Genomic DNA, 23,367 nt, shown 5'->3' with positions numbered 1-23,367 from the left:
ACCTTTGAAATGAGATACTTGAATTCTGTAACTGTCTGGTTCAAATAAGCACGGACACTAATTGGAGGAGCCACTGTGTCCTGTTTTAGGTCGACAACATGAACCTTTACCATGACTTCTGCCAAAATAATAAATATAACTCATGAAGAAGATATAACAAACAGCAAAAAAGGATTAAAAAGAATACTTGCCTCATAAATACTCAATTTAAAGATAATATACTTACTATAAGATACATGCTATAAGGTATAATGATTATCAAAAGTAATTTTCTTGTGCGTTCATAAAATCACAATTTTATAAAGTGTCACTTACCACCAGGTTTGTAACATTGGAAAGACTGATCAGATTGCCTGGTTTCCAGAAGAAGATCAAACATGTATGTTGATTTAACACCACCAAGCAAGATTCCCATTGCAGTGTCATCTTCTTCTTCATAGGATCGTTCCAGATAATCATGGAACTCATCATATTTAACAAGACGACAGCAATTCAAAGGAACTGCCTCTTCTAAATCCATTATCTATAACCCATAGAAAAGTGAAAAACAGTGTTATTGAAATGCTGTTCAGTCAAAACTGAAGAAAAACATTCTAATTTCAAGTTCTCCAGACATGTCATGTTTGTTAACAAAAATAAAAAGTCTAAGAACTACATGCCCACTAATCTAAAAATAATACCAATATTATGTTTATTATCCATTAATGTATGACCTGGCAAAATTCTTTGGCACGATTGCCACAAATGTAATAATGTTGTTATATTTGTATCCCCCTTTCCCTCTAGGAGTCCAAATACTAATCCAATACCTTAATTACTACATCACAATGGGTTTGTTATGGCTTTCAATTAATAAAGAATACCAACAATAGCTACAATAAGATTAAATACTGAAAAATATTTATTTAATGATTTTTATAACTGCCCTATACTTGGCTCATGACTCAAATAACCAATATCATTCTATTATTGTCCAATGCAAACAAAAAGGCAACAATAAGCAGAAAAATGGCATCAAAGGAACCCCATGTATACACTGAGGTTTCATGTAGCCCTTGAGATCTTGAACAATTTAGCAATTACCGTGTAAAGTATTGTACCTTATAAGCCATCTCCACAGCTTCCTTCAGAGTCTTATCTTTATGAACTTCCAGTTTATTTTCCATCATTATTTGTTTTACAGGATGCATACAGAATAATTTTATCTGTAATTGCCATTGACAGAAAAATTATCAAACTGATTTTTCAATGTACTTGATAGTTCTAATTTAATAAAAGAATTACAATGTTCTGTGCATGAACACTTTTGGTAGAAAAGAGATATTCAACAATTAAAAGAAAAAAATCTGGAAAACAATTATCTTATATGCTTTTACATTTCAAAGATTCTTTCAAAAACAACAAATTATATCTAATATTATATCAATGAACATATGATTCTGTTCAAAAGGTGTCATGAAGAAATGAAACACAGTATTAGATTAGCAAAATTCCAAGACTATGTATTAAGTTAGTTTACCTAGGTTCTAAAAGTATGTATTTTCAAAATTTCAAAACTACATCAAGAACATAAACCAAGTGTAAAGAAAAAATATTTTTAAATTCATATCAAATGAAATATGATATGAAAGAATACATATTGGCTTGCTGTGTTATATCAATGCAGCATATAATCAGAACCGGACTAATGCTGAAAGTCAGAAACTTAATATTCTCCACCCAGTTTAGAATAAACCTTGTTTCATAAACAGTTTTCTCCAGCTTGCTCTCCCTTCAAGCTAGGTTTTCAACTTAGTTTGCTAGAAACCTTAAATCAAACTTTCTTCATTTGAATGTCATGTAAAAGTCCAGATTACAAAGCCAAGGTTGGAAGCATAAGGGTAGGAAAATATACAAGTATCTAACTTGATCCTGGCTGCTGTTTTATCAGGCTTAGATCATTCAGACTTAACTGATCCATTATCAAACAGAGGGTTAAAATTTCGATCAATTTCTATTAACAATGGATACCTAGAAACTAACAACCTGGGAATAATTTGTAGGCACTGTGCCAAGTAAGAATATGTAAATGATTCTGATACATTTATCAATATGTACAAAATCATCTGTTCATCTTGTTCTAAGCAAACATTTGAGGTGGAATGTGCCAAAACATACCTTGCAAGTATTGCGTTCTATTTCACGCTGCCTCTTTTCTTGTTCTTCCAGTTCCTTTTCTTTTTCTACTAATCGTTTAATATGCTCTGGATATTCATTGACCTCTAGGAACTCTATCAATGCGATAAGAATGTGAGCTTTTTAAAAAAAAAATACTTGGTTTTGCGGTATTTTGTTATTTTGTAACCTAATCTTACTTTAAATTACATATACAACTTTATGTATACTCCTTAAGGCAGGAGTCCACTTCTGTGCTATGGCCTATTGAGAAATGGGCTGCTGAAGCAGCGGGCGAGCATGCAAAACTTCATTTGTGAATGTGCAGCATTTAAGTTGCATGAGTGAAACTATTCCCCCTCTGCTGCCCGCTACCACTAGTCTGTGAAACCAAAAAATTTGGGGACCCCCTGCCTTAAGGAATGCTGTCTAGGAACATTTGTGAAATGGACCCACTGCTAAAATGGACCCATTTATTCCCTTTTACACACACACACACACACACACACACACACACACACTTTATGTATAGTCTATATAATATGCATTTTCATGCATATTAAACTACTTATCTGTAGAAATATGCACTGCACATATCAAACAATAAAATCTTTAGCTTAGTGCAAGAGATTTAGTAAATAAAGCACTGCTTTACTCTTTCTTCAAAAACAGGTAATCTGAACTAAAATACACTTCCAACAGTTATTTAACCAGCATTCCAAATCCATGTTCATAAAAATTATTTCCTGCAGCATACTATCAAATTCAGAGAAAAAAATCTATACGTCTTCTCATTAATTTGGATTAATATTTCTCCTCTCATGAATTGGAGAAAAGAAAAGCAATCTAGCTAGATTTTATAGAAGCGAGGTGATTCAATCACAACAGAAATATCATTAAAACCATAATCAACCTGTCGAATAATGGAATGTGTACTTACTTGCATTTCTAGTTGTATCCTTTAATCTATATATAAGCATATATGCATTTGTCGAGCTATTGGAGTGATATAAAAAAAAATTATATCTTGCATGTTAAAATACATGTGAGTTTAACAGCCCCCCAAAAAATGTATAATTACATCTTAGTAAAAGTAATGATATGCATTCAACCTTTATAATCAAAGGATCAAACAACACACTATTCAAAACCAGAAGCATTTCTATAGACCTCAAAGAATAAGTGTTAAAGGTACAAGACTCCTCTGCTTCAAATGAGCTACATCCCATTTGTCAAGGCAGAAGATCTGGAGCCTCACTTTTCACAGAACGATAAAAATGCAGCTGCCATTTCAAAAGTGCCAAATAATCAAGGATAATGCTGGAAATGAAAACAGAAGCGCACTTATAGGTGCTACACCAGGCAGCTTATAAATGCAGCTGGTCTGGTCTTGGCCACAATATATACATGCTTCTTAAGGCTGACTTCCTGAGATAGAGCATCGCCCATGGGTTGGTATAGCTGGAGCTCTTCCAACTGCCATTCTGGTCACAGCTGCCAGGGCGATACCTGCTTTTCTCAAAGCCTGTCAATCTGCTCTAGGTCTTCAGAATGGAAGCTCCCCAACCTTGTGCTATGGACTGAACGTTGCTTTCAACATGTTGAGATACTTTCTATTCCTCATTTTGAACAAAAGTCAAGGTATTTATGGATTTTATGTTGCTGGTCTTTAAATGGCTATAAATATGGTTTTAAAGATTTATGTATTTGCATTGTAAACAAGCCAGAATCATTTGTGAATGTGTGACATATAAGTCGACTAATTATTTACTAAAACAAATAACTGTATTAATCCATTAAAAGGGTGAAGTTAATCAGCTGCAAAAGTACAAAATGCTACCTTGCAAAAGCACTGGAGTAGTAGCCACGGCTTCCAGATGTTCCACCATAAGTTTTCTTAATGTCTTCATGAGTTATCTAATTGGAAAATTAAGGTGATACACATTTAATGTAATTAAATGCATTGCATATTTAATATATAATATTCCAGGAAACATAACCAAGTCCTTCATGGAAGTCTTATTTATCTGTGCACTACCGTGTTTTCCTGAGGCAGGTGGGGGAGAGGGTGGAGCTTCCCCACACGCCCTGCACCCGCTTAGCTGTAGTTCAGGCCCCCCCTGCCAGGCCATTCCTTGATCGGCGACCTTTCACCCCGCTTCTGAGCCGGACTGCCATGCTACAGCAGATGGGATGGGCGGGGTAGGACCGGTCCCCCTCTGCCATTTTGGAGCCAGGGGGAAGTGATGGCGAACGGCTCCACTGCCGCTGTGCATCGCTGGAGGGGCTTTCTTTAAGCTTCGCCCAGCAGATCACCTGCCCGGGCACAGCCACCACTAACCCTTTGCCGCCTGTCTCATGGAGAACGCAGGGATGCAGAGCAGAGAACAGCACTTGCTTGCTGCCTGCATTGCCCCGCGTCTCCCTTCTCCCTTCTGGAAACAGCAGCCCCGTTTTCTGCTGCTCGTCCTCCCGGTGCAGCTCCTCCCTCTTTCTGAAAGCATTTCTTCTGCGGCCTCCTGCTGCGAGCGGCCACAGAAGTGGACCGGCAGCCACGGGCTGCTGGACAGGGTTGTTGGTGCCACCGCTGCGAGGCAGGTGTCACGAAAAATATAAGGCACCCCCAAAATTAAGACCTAATGCCTCTTTTGGAGGCATAAATAAGACAGGGTCTTACTTTCGGGGAAACATGGTAATAACTTGAAGAATCATATTCCCTTTTCCCTGTCCTTTCCTTCAGCAGATAATTAACATGTTTTGTTCTCAATCTGCCTTCTTATTTTTTTCCCCTTCCTAATGATGTCCTTAGCTTGTGTAAATCTTGAGGTTTTTTTAACGATGCTAAAGCCTGGAGAAACCATGCAGTGACTGTTACAAATATATGTCTTTACCCCCAGCAAATAAAGAAAACATTAGGAAGAAATACAATCTGGCTCTAAACTCCCTGGAGTATAAGAAGGAGGAAAAGAACATCTAGTCAGGGTTTCAAGATTCTGTTATTACAGCCTATCTCAATAAAAACCAACTTTCAGCCATTGTCAAGGAATCTGTTTCCTGACCTGGCCTACTTTGAAGAGCTGAGATGCTGATGTCACTTTTTAAATCTGCATGCAATTTAAATTTAAATCTATATGCTGTTTTGTTTCATTAAAGGCATTCAGGATCTTTGTTGAGATCACTATAATAACTTACCTTGCTAACATGTTGATCATTGAAACTGTACCACTGATCATCACTAAAGGATTTTATGCATGCATAATAGTGACCGCCAGCTGCACTTCCCGAATGAACCATAACAGAAAACAATTCATATAGTAATGAATTCTGTATGATAGAGAAAATAGCAAATACAGATTGGTCAGAAAATATTTGTATCACTGTTTGGGTTATTTAATTTTTTAAAAAGTCTTTAAAAAGTATTTTATTTTTCATGCTATTCACATCTCATGTCCTTTGTTTCGTACTTAAAACCTCTAATGTTAATACTAACATTTAAAATGACACTCTTGTTCCTTGTCCCATTAATATGAGAACATATTCAATGCAGTCACATTTTGTGAGATATCTAGCTTCTCTGACAAGAAACAAAACAAATCTGAACATTTATAAGAATATTGAAGTAATAACACATTTTATAAAAATTAAATATTAAATTTTCCCCCAAAATCACTCTAGTTCTAATATTTCCTGCTCATTTTATTACTTATATTATTACTTCTAATAATATCTGTTCATTTTTATTTCTTGCCATCTTATTTATATTTTAAGCATCTTGCTATGGTACTCTCACCAATAATATTCTGGCAACAGAATGTATTTCAGCAAGTTGGCTATGACCATAAAAGTCAACATTCCATATTATGCTTTTGTTTCTTCCCTTGCTGGGAATTGTTGGCTAATACTATTTTCCTTTTTCTGCAATAGGCAAAATAACTGCTGTTATTTTAGAAAATTTTCCTACAGATGAGATCAGCTATTGACATTCATTATTATAAAATCATGTAATTCATGTTCTCATTATTGGTAAAAATGTCTCTTGTAAGATATAGATAGATGATAGATAGACAGACAGACAGACAGACAGACAGACAGACAGACAGACAGACAGACAATTGACATTTCTATTACAGGTAGTCCTTGAGTTACGACCACAATTGAGCCCAACACTTATGTTGCTAAGTGAAATATTTGTTATAAGTGAGTTTGCCCCATTTTATGACTTTTCTTGCCACAGTTGTTAAGTGAATCATTGTATTTATTAAGTTAGTAATGCAGTTATTAATTGAATCTGTCTTCCCCATTGACTTTGCTTGTGAGAAGGTCACAAAAGCTGATCACATGACCCTGGGACACTGCAACCGTCATAAATATGAACCAGTTGCCAAGCATCTGAATTTTGATCATGTGACCATGCTGCAATGGTGGTTAAGTGTGAAATATAGTCATAAGTCACTTTTTTCAGTGCTGTTGTCATTTTGAACAGTCATTAAACGAATTGTTTATAAGTTGAGGACTACCTGTATATGGGAGTATAATATGGGATTAAAAGGCTAAAGACATACAAAATTTACCAAAATTGATATACTAAAACATATTTGTCTGTTGAGGGACATGGGGTTGTTCTGAATTTTAGTGGCCTCCCCTCAGGTTGTTTTGCAATTAACTGGAAAACCAGCTAACAGTGTACTATCAATTTACTGACAAATTTTCGTAAGGCAAACAATATTTTGTGTTACTTTGTACAATACATAATAATAATAATCCTAATAATGTAAATATGCAATAATTTCAATGCGCGTATTGAAATAGCATAAGATTATATAAGGTACCTTTTCACTAACAACTTTTGAAATTCTTTCAGCAGCACTATTGTTTTCAAGACATATTCCTTCATCAATGCCATCGTCATTAGAAAAGTCATTGCTCATCTGATCACTGTGACAACTGCCTTCATTCTCTGCTCCACTATCAGTGCAGCTCTCTGTTTGAGGAGACTTCTTAAAACAAGTCATAAGGATTAGTTTATAAACAATAAAGATTTGTACATCTTACAAAATAATTGAAATTGTAAAGCGGAGTCAACAGCGCATACCTGTGTACAACATGAGAATTAAATTCCTTTGTAAAAATATTCTACAGACTTTTTTTAGTTCAGCTATTGATGGATTCATATGTTCTCTCTTATTACACACAAATACCTAGAGATGAGCACATTTTACAAATGCACAACAGCAAGGAGGCATTTCAGGAAATATAAGGCCTGCATCTTCCCCCTATTGATTGGTTACCTTGCACTACTGCACATGTGTCTGTATGTATGCATAGCAGTCACAACCAAAATCTAGGTTTTACATTTAAAAAGTTTGAAAGGTGAAAGAAAAGACAATACACAGCAGCTGATCCTGATTCTCTGAATAAATTTCAAATTAACCTGATATGAAATAAGTTTATAATTTACAGTCAATTAAGCTATTTCGTAAAACATAATCCATATATATATTGATTATTACCTCATCTTCAATATCAATGAATGAGCCCATATCTAGCTCTTCCGGAAATGTCATACGGTCGTTAAGTTTTATTCTATGCATAGTGGTATAATCAAAATCGAATCTTTTTAACTGCAAGGTCAGCAAATAAGGAAAATGCAAGAATCGCAATCCCTGCAAGATACAAAGGGAAACCAATTGTCAATGATGAATTGCATTTCATATATGTTAATACAGCCACCTCATTATTTAGGTTAAAATGTGTTTACCTTTCTTGCATCACATTTCTTCTTGCATCGTTCACAGAAATACTGATTGGCACCATCAAGAATCTCAGGCTGAATGAAAGCATGTAGAGCTTCCTCCTAATCAGAAATTTTTAAAAGACCAGCTTTACACACTATGCAAAAACTTGACATCAAAGATTCTTGAATTTTATAACACATGTCCGTGAAGAAAAGTAGATAACAAGTTTCAACTTCTTTTATATTTTCCCTTCAGTAAGCAGCCAAATCATGACCCGTAAAACATTATTTATTAAATAACTGATGGTTCCAATGTTTAGATAGTGTAAATAATCTAAAGCAAAATCTGTTACCTTGCACATCACATTAAATCACAGTGGCATAGGCAAATCATCCGTCCATCAGTTCCATATCTCAGCCACTTGATTTAAAGCTGGCTTTATTTTATTGGGAACAAGTATACAGTATATTTTTAATTACTAAAATTATATCTACTCTAGGGAATATTTCCACATTAATCTGAAAACTTAACATTTAAGTGCTGAATGTATTTCTCTGTACAAGTTTCCTTAAACACATCTGGTTTCCTATAAGATATGACTTGAGAATATCTCTTGCTCTTACCAAAATAATTTGATTCATTTCTTATTTAAGTACTTTTCTATAAAATCCTACCCAACGTGAGACCAAGCTACATGCAGAGGTCTACTTACTAGCATGTCAATTATCCTGATGTCCCCTTTAGAACATCCATGCTATCTAACAAGACACAAGTGATGAAGCAAGGGAAGAAATATTCTATCAACTCAACTATACTATCTTCAGAAAACCAAGGACCTAATAATAGAACAAGACAAGATTATGGTTTCAGTTGATGTCACAGAACATTTTACAGACACAGAACTAGTGAAAAAAATCCATGGGAGCAGTACCACCCAACACACCCAACATTAAGATTGAAATAGCCAGGATCATGGACTTTGTCAACCCCTGCCTCATTACCTATTTTCAATCTGATGGACAAATATAGCCAACAAATCAGAGGAACACCAATGGAACCACCACTTACAGGACTCATAATAGAAACTGCAGCATCTAGAAATTATACCATTTCCAACAAAAATATGAATCCAATATGTAGACGGCATCTTTTCATAATAAAAAAGGACGAAGGGACACATGAAACAATCAACGGCATCTTCAAAGAAATAAAACTCACAAAAGAAGAAAACAATACACTACCTTTCTTAGATATCCTTATCAGCAGAGGAAATAATGGCAAATTAGAAACAGAAGTTTATAAAAAAAAACCATCTACACTAACCAAGTGCTCAAATATCAAAGTAACAACCCCAACCTTCCATAAGAGGAGCTGTGGGACAAGTACAAATGCACTGCAGCAACCTAGAATAATAGAAAAGGAAAAAGAGTGCCTATACAATATCTTCCAAGAAAATGGATACCCATGAAACTTTATCAGAGTCTGACCATTCAATCCACTACAACACAGCCAATACAAGCTATAAAAAGGATAATATTGCATACATCAAAAACATCTCAGAAATAACCAACAGACTATTTACAACCACATGGCATCATAACACACAAGCCAACTAAAGCCCTCCAAAACATCTTAAGTATATCAAAAGACTGTCACTATGTTGGACAGGCAGGTAGAAAACTAGCAGAGTATCCATGAACACCAACTAGCAATCAGACATGATGAAATCTCTTAATTTCACAACACATGACCAATTTATCCATAGTTTCCTAGACAAAGCTAAATCCAAAAAGACTAGGGGAATTCTGGGAAGCCTGGCATTCAGGCAAATCAGCCATCAATAAGCACATAAACAAGATAAACAAGTTCTGCATACCGTTCAAGGAAGACAAAAGCTAAAAAAATAAACAAAAAGATCAGAACACCTCCTTGCCAGCAATCAAACCCCAGATAAACAGGGATTAACAGCAGGATTAATATCAGGATTAATGCCAGACAAATAAGCAGTAAACAACAATCTAATCAAGGAACTACTAAGGAGAAAATAATATCCCCAACAACACTGAGAAGTCAAGGGTATATAAATAGGCAGCAAACCCCACTCCCTTCTAGCACTCCTCAAGAGAGCACCAATTGGACTTCACAGGATTATTCATATTTGTGTGTGTGTGTGTGTGTGTGTGTGTGTGTGTGTGTGAGAGAGAGAGAGAGAGAGAGAGAGAGAGATCTTATTTCCAGAAGTTTCTCTATAGAAAAGCTTACCTTTTTACACCAAAATATTCCTTTTGCTATTAGACCAATACTGCTTATCCTTACCACGTTTATAAAATATATGTTTGGAAGATTTTAATTCATGGCTTTTTTCAGCATTTTTGTATTAATTTGCTATCATTTTATTAGGAAAAATGTCTGAAAAATGGATGCTAAAGGATGTTATTAAAATATTTGAAAAATCTTTTAAATATGTAATTTACTATCTTGCAAAGCTGAAATGGGACTGGAATATTTTGAATACTTTGTAAAAAGCACTTAACAAAATGTCCATCTAGATTTCAATGCAATAACCCCTTTTTTCATCATAAATCTTTTCAATAATGAAAATAAATTCAAATAGTAATCAGTTATATCAAAGATACTAATGACTATGGTGAAGAAAGTTTAGCGTTGGTCTAAATTCAATTCCGAGATTCAAAACTATTAAGACACTGAACCAGACTACTGTGAAAGTTAAGAGGAAACCAGATTCACAACCTACTTAAAGTGAAAACAGACAAATTAGCCTGCTATCACTGTGTAATTCAAGGCAAATGTTATCTTTTTTTAAAAAAAATAAAATCCTGTGATTTAGTTTTTCTCATTACCAGTTGTTCTCTGGTGTCTAAATAAATAAAAGGGGGGCTTAGATGGTCAGAAGACTCACCAATTGCAAAATGACTGGGTGCACAGCTTATAAGATTACTATCTAAAGCATGTTGTTTGATGGATCCCACTTTGGGAGGAGATCAAGGATAGGGGAAGGTCTTCAAAAAGCCTCCAATTCATCCCTTCTCCCTCCATTTCTGAGAGCTCAGAGAAGCACTAAGAACAAACAAAACAAAAGATTTACAGCCCTCGCTTTTTCACATGGATAAGAATTCTGTCACTGCTGAAACAGAAGACACTTTTAAAAAAAGCTCCTAACTCCAACGGTGGAGCAGAGGTGGGATGGTGGTCATGAGGCTAAAGAAAAAAGTAACATGCTGCTATAATTTTCTAAGACTGCTCTTCAAAACAAAACAAAAAAATCTAGAAAATGCATACTTTATCTAAAAACCATGGAATAAAAAACACTTTTTGCAAAACAATGTTTTTATCAAAATGGGTTGCTGCTCAAAATTCTAGAAGGCATGTCAATTTGAAGTTTGACCCACATTATACACATTAAAAATCTAAAGCCAACATGCACATTTCTTACACATACTGTAGAAATTTTGATAGTAACTGTGACTTAAATATTTTTAGAGAAAATTTGCTAACTACAATTTTGAAGCTGTGCATACAATAACATTTCCTAGAAATATTTAGATAGATAAACAAAAGCTGTATCTCTTTAATTAAGAAGTAAATGACATATGAATGGCTGAAAAAATAGGCATGTGAAATTTATGTAAGCTCTGTGTAATGTGCAAGTCAACAAGGAACCATTCTGGGCTATATTTATATACAGACAAATAAAAGAAGTGATGGTCCTAAAGAACTTCTAAAACTAGATCAAAATTCATGAATGGTAATGCATTGTTTAATGGCTTTATTGCTTACCAAGGAGAAAATTATGCTTAAACCAAGTACTTTAATCTTTTAACAGATCACCTTTAAAAATATATATTTACATAGTTCTTAATAATCTTATATTTCATTCTGGTATTTTTTATTTCTAGAAGCTTTGTAATTTTATAATAGTGTAGTTTTTTAATTCTTTTAGTTTTATATTCTTAATTGTCCATGAAAATATCTCTATAAATGTACAGTCAGGACCAAGTATTTACTTCCTTAAATCAAGTGCAATCAGTCAGATCCACCTTGCTGTACTGCTCTCACCTACAGATCATATTAGTTGAAATTAGTCCCATTTCAAAACCAGTAGAATTAGTGGCAGATGTAATACCACTCAAATTTAATGGGAAACAATATTCAAATAACACCGATAATGATTTAATTACAAGAGCAAAATTAACATCTCTTTGAAATGCTTTAAACAACCATACTGTTAAAGTATAAAGCAAGCATTATGTAGAAACTAATCCTCATGTGTTCAACAAACTAAAGTTTACACATTTTGGCTTAACATTGTTATGAATCTTATCTTGTTATGTAAGATTTACCACTGCAATTTCATCTTAGTTCTACCATTTTTCTATTATATTCAAAGTGCCACTTCAAAAGTCTAGTCACTCTCCTTTTAGATTAGATCTAAATATGCTTAACATATTTGTGCACTTAGAGCAATTACAAATAGTTCTTGACTTAGAACCATTGTTTAAAGACTGTTCAAAGTTATGACAGTGCTGGAAAAAGTGAGTTACGACTAATTCTTCCACTTACAACCACCACAGCATCTCTGCAATTGTGTGATCAAAATTCAAGTGCTTGGCAATTGGCATGCATTTATGACAATTGCAGTTTCCCAAGTCACATGATCACTGTTTGTGATTGTCACAGGGGGTTTCCAAAAAATGGGGGAAGCCAGATTTACTTAACAATCATGTAATTCTCTTAAAAACCATGGCAAAAAAGATTGTAAAATTGAGCACGATTGTTTTAATGATTGCATTGCTTAGTGAAAGAAGTTCCGGTGGCGATTGTGATCATAAGTCAAGGACTATAATATTTTAAAATATTTACACAAATATATTTCCAAAACTGGAAAGTTGTTTGTAACCTTTATTCTAGGTAAATTTTTAGGCAAGTATTTAGATTGTTGTTTAGTACCTGTCAGATTAAATATATGGCTAACCTTAGTCATAGATCAACAACTCCTGTTGCCTATTCTGTAGCTGATTAATTCTTATTTGTGTGTAAAATGTAACCCTTTGGGCTAATTACTTTATGTAAGATGAAAACAAGATGTAATAAAATGATGATATACCTTGGTTGTACTTTGGTTTAATCTGAATATTATCAACATAATTAAAAGACTTTTAATGTGGACTTTTACACCCTCCTAGATTATGCTTTTCTATGAAGCTGACTTTTTTATGGCTTCTACTGATCTAAAAAGGGCATTGCAAACTCCTATTGATCAGAATAATTATTAAATATTAATTAGCAAAAAACAAGGTCTTATCTTTTAAAAAATGACATTTAAATACAAATGACAAATAGATGTATTTCAATGCTACATTTAGGATTAAATGTACATTTAAGATTAAAGAAAACTAGAGCAAGTTAACTTAAATATCTGGAAGATTATTTTTCAAGTTCAATGATAAAATATTCAAATTAAATATGTAGGTAAGAATATTTAATGCAGCAGAGCTACTATTTTAAAACAGAAAAAAATTTACTGTATTTCTTTTGCAGCTAAGGTATTCAAGGCAAAAATAATGATCAGTTGCTGAATGACTGCCAGATATATTTTACAAGGGTTCTGGCTCATTAAAGATGGCTTAGGCTACATTTTTAGAATATTATTTGCAATTCCTCATGTGTTTAATACAATTTGCAGTCTGTGATGGGGAAAACTGATGCCTGAGCTTGCATCTGAATGGGGTTTAATTTTTTTTCCACATTCAACTTTGTTGGACCATTTTCAAACAACCTAGAACTAAAAGAAAAAAATATGGTAATATATAGTAGTGGCCAAAAGTGTGGAAACCTTTTGGAAAAGTGTACTGTAGAAATGCCACCTTTGGTTAAGTTTCCACCAATTTTTCTTCTAATTTCTTTATAACTGTAGCCTTGTTCACTTAATAATGCTATTTTACATCGCTTTCTGGGCAACCAGTCAACTCTTTGCATCATTACTTTAATTTTATTATATTTTACAAGCTCACTAAATGAAAGAAAAAAAAACCCCAACCAACTTGATAGCGATCACATAACACACTGACAAATGTCCTCTTCTCAGCTTCAATACATGACATCAATAACTGAATCCTACTGTGATCTGATTGGCTCATTGCCAAAACAAGATGACACCTGACTGGCTCTCTAAACACTCATGCTCATTGGCTACAATCAGATGAAGGAAAGCTATCTGATATCAACCTAAGCAAGTTGTGCTTCCCTTTTCTGGTTATTTGGTTATAGCTTTTCATAGAATACAGTACAGATAATTGAACAAACTATGTTGCATTACATTCTTGGTTAAATTATCTTTCCACTGATATATAATTTTATGGTACTACTCCAAACAAAGGTGGTGTAATTAGCCATCAAACCTCAAAAATATACTTTTCCCAAAAGGTTTCCACCATTTTGGCCACTACTGTATGTTCTTCCTTGAGCAGTTTTCATTGGCATTTCATATAGCAGAATGCAATTTCAGACATCACATTTGGAATTTTGTGTAAAACATCAAAATGGTTCAAATGTGGTTTCTAAAGATCTCAGGGGGACCGAAGATGAGTTTTATGGTTTATGTCATTGTTTTATTTTATTTTTTTAGCTACAAAGCAGCAATGCAAAGTCTGCAAAGAGCCTTGAGTCTGGTTCTTGTCAGCAGTCTTAAAGACAGGTATCAAATTATTCCATTTTATGAGTACATGGGCCCTTGGGGATCAGAGTTAAAAAAAACCCCAAGATATATTTTGAAGAGTCAGCAGGAAACTGACTAAATAAATAAATAAAATGAATTATAAAAAAATTCCTTTAAAATACTACTACAAATTGTAAATATTTATGATGACAATTAGAAACAGTGACCAGATTGGCTTTTGGGAAAGGGCAACACAGATTAGTAGCATTCATTACATTTTAAAAATAGAAAATCACTTACCTGTAACTAGAGTTCTTTCAAGGTAGTATCCTCCATAGATCCTCTATTTTGGATAGTGACGTCTGTGGCAAGACCCCTCAGAAACACACTAGCAAGTTCAAAAGAGCTTTACATTCCCTTCCACAAGCCCTATTAGCGCATGTGTCGATCCCATTATGATTATTTTGTTCTGAGTCAAATTCTTATTTACCCTTTTTAATGGAGGATCAATGGAGGATATTACCTTCAGAGAAATCCATTTAGAAACAGGTGACTTTTCCTTTCTCTAAAAGCAAGTATCCTCCATAGTTCCCAAATACTGAAAACTACAACTAAAATATTTTTCTAAATAGAGGATCAGCTTTGCAATCTAATATAGGAAAAAATCTAATATTTCAGACGAATCGATTATTAACACAGTAGGTAAAGCAGCACATAATATTGAGTCTCATGTTCGGATAATTGTAAGGAAAATAGGCAATACTCTCTGAACAGGAATAAAACAGGTACTCCTCAACTTATAACCACAATTGGGAGTGGAATTTCTGTCGCTAACAATGCAGTAATAAAAGTGCGATGTCATGTGACCTCACTGCTTAGTAACAGAAATCCCACTACTCCTGGCTGCCATCGTTAACTGAAAATTGTGGGTTGTTAAGTGAGTACCCACTCCAATCCAAGCTATTCTGGGTGTGGTCCCTCCTAGTCCTGAGCCTTGGTAAGTGCCTCATCTTCAAATCCCGCCACCTGCCTATCTCCCCCCCCATCTCTGTTCCTTTGGCTGCCCTACTCCCGTCTTGCGGGGCAGCAAGCAGAAAAGCCCCAGCTGATCTTAGCCATCTTCTTGCTCCTGATGCTGACAAGATTTGTCCAGCCTGGCCCTTTGTGAGGCAACTATTGGCCACAGGAGGATATCTTCCCCAGGTCTTGTGAGGAAACAGCCATGTGCGACCTTGTGTAGCCAGCAGCAAAGGACATACTTGGCCAGCAAAGACAGCAAGAAGATGGTGAAGGCTGGCTGGGCAGCAGGGGCTGCTGACTACAAGGAACTAATAAGTATGGGGGGGGCCTCCTGCGATTTTAACTGTGGGCATGCTGCCAAGTGCCCAAATTTTGCAGAGGTGCTACAATGGCCATAACTTCAGGGACCTATTTTAAATTCATTCAGCGCCACCAAAACCTCAAATGGTCATAAGTCGAGGACTATCTGTAAGGTATTTGATATCAGGATTTTTTTCCCTTAGTTAGAATATATATAGAAAAAAAAGAACCCTATGTTATTTAACAAAACTGCTTCTTTGTCGAGGTGCCAGCCCTTAATATTTTACCAATAGAAAGACAACACCAACAGAGCTTTTTATCCAACTAGCTCCCATTAACCAAGAGAATTTTCCATTAAAAACAAACTAATCAAAATATGAAGGCCTAAATATCCTATTTATAAGAATATTTTATAGTGGTGTTATATACATAAAAATGTAGCATCTGCTAAGTTGCATAGCATATCAAACTTAATAAAGCATAAAGGTTTCTACATACCGTTTATTTAAAATCAGAAAGATTATCGCACTCCACTGGCTATCTAACAACTGATTAGTTAGTAAAGATTACTTCAAGGTGACCTTGATTTCTGGTGTTATCATGGACTAGTGTCATTTTCTTGGCAACAGTACAGAAATGATTGCCTTTATCATCTTCAAGGATATTTTTCTATTTCCTGTCTAGCTTACACGTTTGCTATCTCTTGGTCGTCTGGCATGGAATCTGCCTAAATGAATCTCCCAGTGCATATTCATTAGGGTAGAATAGTTTAGGTTCAGCCTGCAAGATTCTTTCTATATGGTATGCGCAAATAAAGAACTAAACTTTGGCTGGATTGTTTTACGTCAGGGGTTCCCAACCGGGGGTACTTGCACCCTATGGGTGCAAAACGATATTCCAGGGGGTGCAAAAACTTGAGTTTTCAAAATTATAGTGTATATGCATAATTTGTTGCCGTTATTTCGAACTTTTGTAAGGGGTACAAGAATACATCAGAAGCGTTCTAGGGGTGCAGGGTATAGAAAAGGTTGGGAGCCGCTGTTTTACATCATGTTTTGGCTAGGCCTAACATTGTCTTTAAAATAGTAACTCTATTTTAAAGGAGCTGTAACTGTCTAACTGTTCAAGATCAGCTAGGAGCAAAAGCCTAATTAGGCAAGAAGTTAGCATTTGCTTAGATTGAAATTCTTGAAAAAAAAAGTCTGGGTAACATGAACCTACTAGAACACGTTAATAAGCATCTATGCCTGTATATACCTATCTTGTATCTTAACTAAGATTATAAAATATACACTCTTGTTTTTTAAAAAAATAAAATAAATGCAACGGGAAGATCAGACAACTAAAGAAATTTTGGATTTATTTGTTCAATAGACTATATCACTGAAATCAGTGTAATCATTTAAATACTAATTTAATTCCCTTGTTTTTAAAGCTGTCTATAAAGCCTTGTTTTGAAACCTTAACCATACAAACTCTATTGGTAAAAAAAAATCAAATTTAAGTTATACACCGTAAAAAGCATCAATTTAGGAATATCATTAAAATTTTACAATTCAGAAAGGCAGATAGGGAAGTGTACCAGCTCTCTTGGAGACAAAGACATCTAATGACTTTGGCCAATCACTCTTTCTCAGCTCTAGGAAAAATGGAATGGCAAACTTCTGAAAATACTGACAGAAAACTGTATGGATCTGGCCATGTTTTCAACAGGAATCAGGTTGATTCAAAGAACCATGAGGTTTTTTTTTTTTAAAAAATCCACCCTTTGTTGCCTGCATAGTGCCATGATGGGAAGGTAGTTAAGAAAACTGGAGTGATCAGCATGTCTTTTTAATTCAAAGTAATCCTTCCCGTCTCACTTATATTAGTCAGTATGAGTCGCCCTTATAAACAGATGATCACTGGTTATCCCAATCTAAGCATCCTCAATAAAGCAAGATGGCTAGTATGAGAGGTTGGAGGGAAGTAGATAGTGCTCAATTACTGATTTGGCAATATAGGTTCAGTCAGAGAGAATTTGGTCTCAAACTCCATGCGCAATAGTTTATTGGGACTTTAGTGAATATTCCAGAGGCATCTTAATACTGCCAATTTAAAGTTATCTTTCCCTAATCCAATCAAAGGCCTATCTGGAATTCCAAATAGGAATTCCTTTCCTATTTGCTGTAATATTTACCAATAGTTTCAAAATAATTAATTCACATAAACCCCATAATACGTTTCAAAAGTACATTTTTCTACAAGAAAGGCAGAACATGTGTTGTTTTATTGCATCTAGAATGTTAAGATTTCACATGTTAATTGACTGCTTTTCCTTTTCCCAAACATGCACTAGTAGAACTCATTGAAGGGCGTTCTAAAGCTTGCTAGCTGGTCTACTGCACAAAGACGGACAACCCAAGATGGAGTTTCCAGGATGATGCTTACCTTTAAAGAAGTGACAGTACTGTGGCATTATTATATAGAAAAACGCAGTAGCATTCAGTTTAACATACACACCACACTAGCAAAGGCCTGATTGGCGCCATAAGGTCGAATAACCAATGGAATATCCAGGTAAGTATCAATTCTCCAGCTCTCATAGCCACATTCCAGGCATCTTACATAGTCCTTCAGCTTGCCTTGGTAGAGCTGATTTATGAGATCAGCCTGCATTTAAGGAAAAAAATATTTCAATATTCCAAAAACAAATTTGTTAACCTTCATGAAGCGTTATTTCCTGAAGAATTTAAATTTAGCTGGCTAACATATTCTAAACTGCAAAAAAATACTTTATAATAGTAGTTCAGGATATGTATTCTAAATTGTGCCTTTCATCCTATTAATAGCATTCTTTAAACTAAAAAAATAAAAAAATAGAATATATTTAAAATTCAGAGCTATTGCTCTGCTATTCATTATATCAGCCTATTTTCAGTTACTTTTTAAAGTGAAAATAGAATTGAACACAAATTTCATGGCAGATATTTATTTATCCAATTTGTCTTAATCATGTTTAATGAGAATTCTGCTTATTTCCATTCTAATTAAAAATAAATGCCTAATTCCCCTGAAAGCCCATATCAATTTCATATATATTCATGAATACATATGGTGTTCACATTTTAAGTCCTTTTTTACAGTTCATATTCATATATAAAATGATTTTAATGTACTTTTACTTGAAATACATATGCAAATATATTTTACTCAAATATATACATTTCAAAATATTCTCTGGTACATTCTTGAGCTGGACAAGAAACAGTGGACAATTAGTAAAGATTGGCATAATGGATATATACAAAAATGGAAAAGGGAAAAGCAGGAGTCATGTGATCCAGATTCAATGCTGAATTGCCACAAAGAATCTAGACTCGTCTCCAGTCACTTTTTTCAGTGATGTTGTAACTTTGAATAGTAGCTAAATGGTTGTAAGTCAAGAACTACCTGTATACAGATTTCATGAATATAAAGGACTCACAGGTAATACTGTAGCTTTTTAAGGAACTTCTGCAAAGTAGCCAAATATCAGTCTACTGACTGGTTCAGACACCTTTAATTAAAGATCAAAGACCACTTTGTGCAAGGAGTCCATATTATGATTAAGATCAGGTAGAAGATATTGCAAGATCTCCTTTGGACAACAGCTTTGACATTATTTTGCATTTATAGAAGTATAAATATGTTAAATGGAAATCATCTATTTGAAGCACAGCATGATGGAGACAGTGCTGAATAGCATAGACCACCAGAGGTTTCTGTGAGCAATATCACAACTGAATTGAATTGCCCATTAGTGCTCAACTGATGTTATCAATTGTTTCTCCAGCAACAATACTTGCTTTCACATTAAGTATTGAGATTTCACATCTGAAAACTGATGGTAGTGGATGGGGGAGGTCTCTAGTTACTTAAGACATATATATACAGAAGCACTATGAGACCCATAGGAACAAGTCTGGAAGCAGCAAGTTGCAGCTTTTGGCAAAAAGAAAAAAAGGAATAACTAAGTTCTTTTTATATATGTTTATATCTTTTTTACAAGATAGACTGAATTTCAAAGGCTGTGAGGGAAAAAAAGATAACCTCAAAAGAATTAGGATGGCTCCTGAGTAAAGGAGATTTTACCAGGAGTCTTCAACTTGAAGAAAGTAAGTAAGATACAAGTTCCAGAAGGATCACATAACTCCTCCTTTCTCTTGATGGAAAGAGACTACAATCCACTTAAAGATGCCTCTCAGAGTATTATATTGCAAAACAATGACACTTCATATAAAATGCATACGAAATGAATTCCTCAAATTTCAACAGTTCTGGGTAAACAATGCACCATTTTTCCATTTCACCTCAATGTTTAAAACTAGCCTTTAAATCTAGGATTAGTATAGCACTGTTTTATTAACTATTCTAATTATTTGTTATTTCTTGTAATCTCAAGAACAAACCCAAAAATATTATACCTGCTCCGTTTGTTTCCATTTTTGTTCCAAAGCATCAAACATGACTCTACAGAGTTCCTGCACATCGTGCTGCTGCCACGCTATTGTAAAACAAAAGTGACCTTATTTAATTAATAAGGCATACATCCCATCACAGCAATTTGTTAGCCCGGTTACAAAAGCACATTACACTAAATTTATTTTACTGCTGAAAATTCTCTACCTATCTCATTTGGCTGACCTCAAAATTATTTTCAAACATTATTTTTTTAAAAAACAACAGCAATTTACAACTGTAGTTTAACATCTTTGTCATGATGTACAGAACTTTAAGCAAACTAAATAATAGAACCAAGAAATTAGGCCATCAACTCTGCTTAATGCAGGAAAGCATACTAAACCATCCTCAAGAAATGTCTTCCAATCTGCTTGCAGAAAGTAAACGTCCACCATTTTGATAGTCTATTCTTGGACAACTCTTACTGTCAAGTAATCTTTTCTAATATTAAACTATAAATTATCTTCCTATACTTTTATTATTCTGTTATTGTAAACTGAGAATTTTGGCTAATAGTTTGTAATAATAATTTATTAAATTTTATTAAATTTGGTCGATTCTCAACAGCTATGTAAATAAGGGTAAATGCAGAAGCCAGTTTTAAGCTATTGATACTTTTTGAATGCTATTAATCAGAGATTTTTGAGATATGACAGCGTAATAGATATGTGGCTTTTTTCTTACTCCAGTTATACAGGAATGCTAATATGTGACCAAGTAGGAATCATGCATATCCTGACCAAGTACAAAACTGATAATCAGAACACAGACAACGTCAGTCAATATATGTCCTAATATAATTATAATTTAACCAAGTATTTGGTTATCATTACCCTCACTACTATCCCATCCAAAGCTTCTTGTAACATCTGTAGTTTCAATTGCTCTCTTTTTGCTGGTCTGCAATAAAACAAACAATCTTTGAAGCTGATAAGGGATGCTTGTTACTGGATCTTCCTCAGAGTCTTCAAATTCCCATCTATTAAAAAAATACAAACATTAGTACCAACAGAAAAAATAAATTATTTTAGAGCATCCTGTTGAAAATGAAATGTTCCTAACATTCATTTGTAGTAAAAAACAATATCTGAAAGGAAAGTTGATATGGAAATATTTCTTCAAGATACAATTTGAAAAAAGCTAAAGACCAAATATATGATCTTTACAGCCCAATATTAAAACTTTTTAAAAGAGATAATCCCCATTCCATACTCAGAACATTTTCTAGTATAAATATTATGACATGCCATCATTCATCAAATCATACTGCACTCTTAAGATATATTCTTGCAAAAGTTAACACTACCTACATTCCCAAAGGTGCTTTTTCAAAAGGCAACTGGACTTTGTTTTTGAAAAAGCACCTTTAGGACAACCATGAGCTGGATGACTGAGAATCTCCATAGACATACCTCCATTCCTACATTCCAAAATATAGCTACATAATCACATAGTGGATAACAAATAAGAACCTACTCCAATTTTAACTGAACTATAAAATAGAGGAAATATTTATAATAGGACTGTAGTAAGTCCTTTAAAATCCTTTTATAACAACAAGATTTTAGTTTTTATAATTATTTGTTATGAACTATTTTTATTATTTCTCTGTAATTTTAAACTCTACTATGAATCCACATTTAAGTTTAAGGGGAAAAAAAGACTGCAAAGGAAGTCTCACTATCAATCACTGCATCTGTCCTACAACTAATGACATATCAAATAGTTTTACAAGTATGTTCCAGGAAATCCTTGCCTTGAAAATTAATGATGATTATTATGTCATACTCTGCTTTAAAGAGTATGGATTAAGTCCAGAAGTGTGTGTGTGTGTGTGTATGTATGTGTATATATGTGGAGCTATTCTCAACAATAATTAACATTAGAACACTGAATAGATTGCAAATACCTATGTAGGTAGGAAAATATTTTGTAACTGCAATAGTCTCTCAGGTGTTTAGTAAGACTTTCATAACTCAAGAAAAGGCAATAACAAAATTAATCAAATCCATCTACTTACCTATATAATGCATTTCTAAATTCAGGAGTCATGTAAAGAGTTTGTAGAAGACTGTTCAAATAACAGGTCATTGCCTGATTTACTAGACCCACATATCCTAAAAAATAGTATAACGTTAGTAATAATGCTCATCTTAAAAAGCAATAAGACTAAGACTTAAGAAGAATTAACATTGCATTATTGGGCATATTGATTATTATTTCTATTGCAAATTTTCAAAATCAAAATTTTTGCTAATAATAACTACTCAGAACAACAATACTTTAAAGCTTTATTGGATATTCAAAAAACACATTTCTCCAGAATTCTGAAACATATAAGCAAAAACATGCCTTAAACAGGACATCTGAATAAACAACAGTGCTGGATTAGGAGATTAAACACTTCGTAATTTAGCACAGTATGATGTGTCATTTCAATGCTAATTAATTATTTATCTTTATTTGCATTGTAAACAACTTAGAAAAAATACTAGATACTAGCAAATTTCATTTCCTTCTAGTATGATTGCATTTTTAAGAGTATTAGTTATTAGAATCTAATTATTAGATTCACAACAGTAAAGGTGAACTGCGTAGGGGAGTATGAAAATGGATTTCTTCTAAGTAAGGACTATTACCCTATTAGTTAAAGATTACTTGTAACAATCTGTAGGAAGAAAAAATAAACCACATCCCTCTCTAGGAGCTATTTTGTCTCCTTACACATCTGCAGCTATAGCTGACAGCAACTATAGTTCCACCAGTTATGCAACCCTTATTCCTCATTCAAAATCTTACACGAACAGTGGGATTTACAACTCATTTTGCCTATACTTAAATTGTTTTAAGATAGTATCATAAATTGTTTTAAGATAGTATTATAATATTGCTATATCCAGTGGAAAAGGACAAAAGACATCTCCATACCTGTTTCTGATTTGTTCAGAATTGACGAATAGGAGTAATTCTGACTGACGTAATCATTGGAACAGCCAACTG

General features: G+C 34.1%; 1 protein-coding gene across 1 annotated transcript in view; it reads right to left on the bottom strand.

Annotated features, from left to right (window-relative positions):
* Positions 1-22,478, bottom strand: part of USP47 (ubiquitin specific peptidase 47) — a 36,099-nt gene extending 13,621 nt beyond the window's left edge. Inside the window, exons 1-14 of the mRNA XM_015827662.1 lie at positions 22,388-22,478; positions 21,201-21,346; positions 20,331-20,410; positions 18,388-18,537; positions 7,913-8,008; positions 7,665-7,817; positions 6,984-7,148; positions 5,347-5,478; positions 3,995-4,071; positions 3,095-3,150; positions 2,158-2,270; positions 1,101-1,205; positions 316-523; positions 3-118 (exon numbers count right to left, since the gene is read on the bottom strand). Coding sequence (XP_015683148.1) covers positions 3-118; positions 316-523; positions 1,101-1,205; positions 2,158-2,270; positions 3,095-3,150; positions 3,995-4,071; positions 5,347-5,478; positions 6,984-7,148; positions 7,665-7,817; positions 7,913-8,008; positions 18,388-18,537; positions 20,331-20,410; positions 21,201-21,346; positions 22,388-22,458 — 1,668 coding nt within the window. The 5' untranslated portion in view covers positions 22,459-22,478. The remainder of the gene's footprint in view (positions 1-2; positions 119-315; positions 524-1,100; positions 1,206-2,157; positions 2,271-3,094; positions 3,151-3,994; positions 4,072-5,346; positions 5,479-6,983; positions 7,149-7,664; positions 7,818-7,912; positions 8,009-18,387; positions 18,538-20,330; positions 20,411-21,200; positions 21,347-22,387) is intronic.
* Between the last annotated feature and the right edge of the window lie 889 nt (positions 22,479-23,367).

Source organism: Protobothrops mucrosquamatus, unplaced genomic scaffold (genome assembly GCF_001527695.2).
Source record: "Protobothrops mucrosquamatus isolate PMUCROS unplaced genomic scaffold, P.Mucros_1.0 scaffold3849, whole genome shotgun sequence".
Taxonomy (NCBI): domain Eukaryota; kingdom Metazoa; phylum Chordata; class Lepidosauria; order Squamata; family Viperidae; genus Protobothrops; species Protobothrops mucrosquamatus.
Note: the sequence above shows the minus strand (reverse complement) of the source record. Positions and strands in the feature narration are given on the sequence as shown.